The sequence below is a fragment of the Lucilia cuprina genome, chromosome 5 (genome assembly GCF_022045245.1).
Source record: "Lucilia cuprina isolate Lc7/37 chromosome 5, ASM2204524v1, whole genome shotgun sequence".
NCBI lineage: Eukaryota > Metazoa > Arthropoda > Insecta > Diptera > Calliphoridae > Lucilia > Lucilia cuprina.
The window spans coordinates 11,312,152-11,316,703 of NC_060953.1; the positions used below are offsets into that span (position 1 = coordinate 11,312,152).

General features: G+C 27.6%; 1 protein-coding gene across 1 annotated transcript; it reads left to right on the forward strand.

Annotated features, from left to right (window-relative positions):
• The first annotated feature begins 693 nt into the window (after positions 1-693).
• Positions 694-3,995, forward strand: LOC111683851 (nuclear hormone receptor FTZ-F1-like). Its single transcript, XM_023445969.2, has 4 exons — positions 694-940; positions 1,335-1,630; positions 3,646-3,702; positions 3,770-3,995. The coding sequence occupies exons 1-4, from the start codon at positions 737-739 to the stop codon at positions 3,993-3,995; spliced, it is 783 nt and encodes a 260-aa protein (XP_023301737.2). The 5' UTR covers positions 694-736.
• Positions 3,996-4,552: the final 557 nt, after the last annotated feature.

A 4,552-nucleotide genomic window follows, 5' to 3' on the forward strand; every position in this document is an offset into this window, starting at 1 on the left:
ATAAGAAATACTGGTTATTCAAAAACAATACTGGTTTTCCAGAATATACCACTTTGTTAAAATACTGGTTTTTATAAAAAATACTGGTTATTTATAAAAATACTGGTTTTTCCAAAAAAATAACACTTTGTTAAAATACTGGTTTTTATATTTTGAAAAATATTGGTTTTATAAGAAATATTGGTTATTCAAAAACAATACTGGTTTTCCAGAATATACCACTTTGTTAAAATACTGTTTTTACGAAAGAAATAAAATTTTGTTAAAATATTAGTTTTTAGAGGAAATACTGGTTTTCCAAAAATAATTGTTTTTAAACAATTTTGTATAAAACGCTCTAATTTTTAGTAGGGTTTAAGGTTTTTATAAAATAGGTTTTTATTAAATTATACATCTCTTTTAAACAACCAGTATTATTCGTATAAAACACTGGTTTTTATAAATCAGAAGTTTTTTTTATTAAAATATAAAAATTAAAAAGAATAAACATTTTTACAGATTTTTATAAAAGAAAACAAAACAACATTTATAATTTTTGAATAAATGCCTGTTTTAATAAAAGGAAACTACGTTTTGTAAAACCCAGTATTTTTTGTTATTTTTTCTTAAGCTTTACAATTAGACCCAAAATTTTTCGTTAAAAAAAAAAAAAAACTTTTTCTCTCTCTAAATAAGTTTCCTAATAACCTTTTTATTCTCTTTTCTTTCCCCCCTTCCAGCTGTGAGAGCCGATCGTATGCGCGGCGGTAGAAATAAGTTTGGACCCATGTACAAAAGAGATCGAGCGCGAAAATTACAAGTGATGCGACAACGACAAATAGCATTACAGGCCTTACGAACGTCTATGGGTACAGGGGAAATTAAACCGACACCTCTATCGCCCGGCTATCAGCAGGCCTATACAAATATGAATATAAAACAAGAAATACAAATACCTCAGGTGAGTGGTAACAGAAAGAAGAAAAAAAACCAACAACAATGAAACTTTCAAACATTGTGTTAAAAATGTTAAATTGTTGTTGTTGTTATTGTTGTTCAATTGTTTATTTGCAAAAAAAAAAAAAAAACAAACTAAACATTTGCATAATTAATAACAACAAGGTTAAATTATATAATGACCTTGACATTGACCCATTTGCCTAAATTTATCATAAAACAAAATAATTTTGATGTTTTTTTTTTTTTTCTTTAGCAAAAACTAAAAAGTAGGACACTATTATTATTATTATTGTTATTAAATAAAACAACAACAATAATTTTAACAATATTTTTTTTTTTAAATTTAAATCAATTTTATTATTAATTTTTTATTAACTCCCTTTCTCCCTTTTAAGGTATCCTCTCTAACACAATCACCTGACTCATCACCCAGCCCCATAGCTATTGCCTTAGGTCAGGTTAATGCCAGCTCTGGTGTGATAGCGACACCTATGAATGGCAGTAGTGGTGCTGGTGGTGGTGGCGGTGGAGGCGGCGGTGGCGGTGGTGGTGGTGGCAATAATGGTAATAACAACAGCAGCAATACAAGTGATGGTATCAACCGCGTTGGTAGTGGCAGTGGTGGTGGCAGTGGTAATTGCCATGAAACTGGCACAGGATCCTTACAAAGTGCCAGCGATTCAAAATTGTGGTATAAAGAATTTTCATTTGTATTTTTTTTCGTTTTTTTCTTACAATTTCATTTGTTGTTGTTGTTAACCGCAAATGTATGTTTGATATTAAGGGTGTTGAAATGGGAGTGTGTGTGTGAGTAAGTGTTTCAGGAAAAATATGTTTTTCGCAGATAAATTGATGGTTATTTTAGGGGTAGAGAAATTTTTTCTGGAAAATTTTGGAAACCACAAAGAAAAGCTTAGAATTTGAGGTTTTAAAACTTCTTTTTTTTTGAGATGAAAGATATGTTGAGAAGTAAAAGCAAAGGAGAATTGGAGTAGAAACTTTTAGGTGTAAAAAGGGAAATACTTTTTTAGACTTGACAGAAAAGCTTTTTTTATAAAAAGTTAGAAAAGTTTAAAGCTTTTATGTACAAAGCTTGAAAGTTGCAATAGAACTTAAAAGCTTTCAAAAAAACCTCAAAAGTTTTCAAAAAGCTTTTATACATTATAAAAGCTTTTATAAAGCTTTAAAGCTTTGTATACAACCTCAATTGTGTTAAAAAAACATAAAAGATTTTATAAGTCTAAAAGCTCTTAGCAAAGCTCACATGTTTTTATAAAGTTTAAAGCTCTTAAACTGAAAAGCTTTCAAAAGCTTAAAATTTTTAATGATGTTTAAAAGCTTCTGTAAAGCTAAAGAGCTAAATTTAAAAAGCTTCTATAAAACTTAACACTTTAAATAAAGCTAAAAAGCTTTGTATACAAACTAAAATCTATTATAAAATAAAACACTTTTGGAAAGCTTTAAAGCTCTTAACTAAGCTTATAAGTTTTTACAAAGTTTAAAAGCTTTTATTAAAGTTTAAAAAGCTTTAATTAAGTTTAAACGTTTTTATTAAATTATTAATCTCAAAAGCTCTCTTTTTAATCTCAAAAGCTTTTGTTCAACTTAAAAACTAAGAGCTTTCATAAAGCTTATATCAAGTTTAAAAGCTTTTTTATGCGTAAAAGATTTTATTAAACTTAAAAACTTTCTATATATCTCAAAAGCTTTTATTAAGCTTAAAAGCTTTCAGTATGCTTAAAAACTTTTATTCAACTTAAAAACTTTTATTCAACTTAAATGTTTTTATTAAGCCTAAAAGCTTTTATAACGTTTATAACATTTAATTAAGCTTAAAAGCTTTATTTAAGCTTAAAAGCTTATATTAAGTTTAAAAAGCTTTTAATAAGTTAAGTTTAAACGATTTTGTTAATCTCAAAAGCTTTTATTCAACTTAAAAGCTTTTAATTAAACTTAAAAGCTTTTATTAGCTAACAAGTGTTAAAAAAGTTTATGTAAAGCTTTCTTCAGTGCTTAAAAGCTTTTCTAAAGCTAAAGGGTTTTCATAATGCTTATGAGCTTTTGTAAGATTCAATAACTGGGATAAAGTTTAAAAGCTATTAACCTCTAAAGAAGCTAAAACACTATTGTGAAGCTTTAATTTTTTAAAAAGCTTCAAGGCATTAAAAATGTAAATCCTTAAAAAAGCTTAAAAGCTTGCCTAAAGTTTTAAATCTTTTGTAAACTTAAAAGCTTTTTGCAAAGCTTTTCTAAAACTAACATTTTTATTACATCAATGCAACTTAAAAGCTCTAATAAAGCGTATTAGCTTTAACGAAATGAAAACTTAAAAAGTTTAGAGCTTATGCAAAACTCTTATAAAGGTTTATTAACACTTAAAAGCTTTAAATAAGTTTAAAGCATTTGTGTAAAGCTCACAAGCTTCATTAAAGCTTACAAACTCTAATAAAAGTAAATAATGGCTTAAAGCTTCGACTTAACTTAAAGAATTTTATAATTATTTAAAGATCCTAAATGTTTATGTCAAACATTTTTTAATTATCAAAAGCTTTTGACAAGCTTAAACTTTCAGATTATTATATTCCATTTATATTCCAGCACTCACAACAAACTCCCATTAATATCCGACTTTTTAAACAACTCATACTAATCGCTTTTTTTGTTTCTCTCTTTTTCTTCTTCATAATTTCTTAACCCTTCGTTAAGCTTCGATTCGGGCACACATCCTTCTAGTACCGCCGATTCCATAATAGAACCTCTAAGGTAAGTTTGAAACATATTTATTAATTAATCTTAAGAATTTTAATAAAACATTTCATTTTTCCAACAGGGTCTCACCGATGATCAGGGAATTTGTACAGTCAATAGATGACAGGGAATGGCAAACGCAATTATTTGCGTTGCTGCAAAAACAAACGTACAATCAAGTTGAAGTGGATCTCTTTGAATTAATGTGTAAAGTTTTAGATCAAAATCTATTTTCCCAAGTTGATTGGGCCCGCAATACTGTGTTCTTTAAAGATTTGAAGGTGAGTAATGATGGTCTATTCGTGTAATATTTGAAGTTTATTGAAACTTTTCATTGGGTTCGAACAACTTTTAATTTTCAATTATTATTTGCATTAGTTTCGGATTTCCCAAATATTTATCTTTATCTTCTTCAATATATCAAGTTTTTATCGTTAAATCTTTTCGAAATATTCTAAGAATGTTTCAGAGATTGCTCATTAGTTTTGTTATTTTCTTACTTCCGAATGATTTGTTGTTCGATTTTTCTTCTAATATTTTTGTTTTCATGTATACTATATAATGACAACAACAACAAAAACAATAAATATTGCATTAGCAACAACAACAGCTACAAAATAACGCAAATTATGTAAACTTTTTATTTAGCACTCTGTCTGCGTCATCGCCGAGATTCAAAACAGCACAACACACTTTTAAGCGGTGTTGTCAACTTAGTGATTTGTTTAGCGGTGTAATTAGCAAAGTTTGGAAGAATTCCATAGATAGATAGATAGATAGATAGATAGATAGATAGATAGATAGATAGATAGATAGATAGATAGATAGATAGATAGATAGATAGATAGATAGATAGATAGATAGA

Bases quoted from the DNA above. Each gene is read 5' to 3' on its own strand.
- LOC111683851 (XM_023445969.2), top strand. From the start codon at position 737: ATGCGCGGCGGTAGAAATAAGTTTGGACCCATGTACAAAAGAGATCGA. The intron at 941-1,334 runs GTGAGTGGTAAC...CTCCCTTTTAAG, and splicing joins AAGAAATACAAATACCTCAG to GTATCCTCTCTAACACAATC. The intron at 3,703-3,769 runs GTAAGTTTGAAA...TTTTTCCAACAG, and splicing joins TCCATAATAGAACCTCTAAG to GGTCTCACCGATGATCAGGG.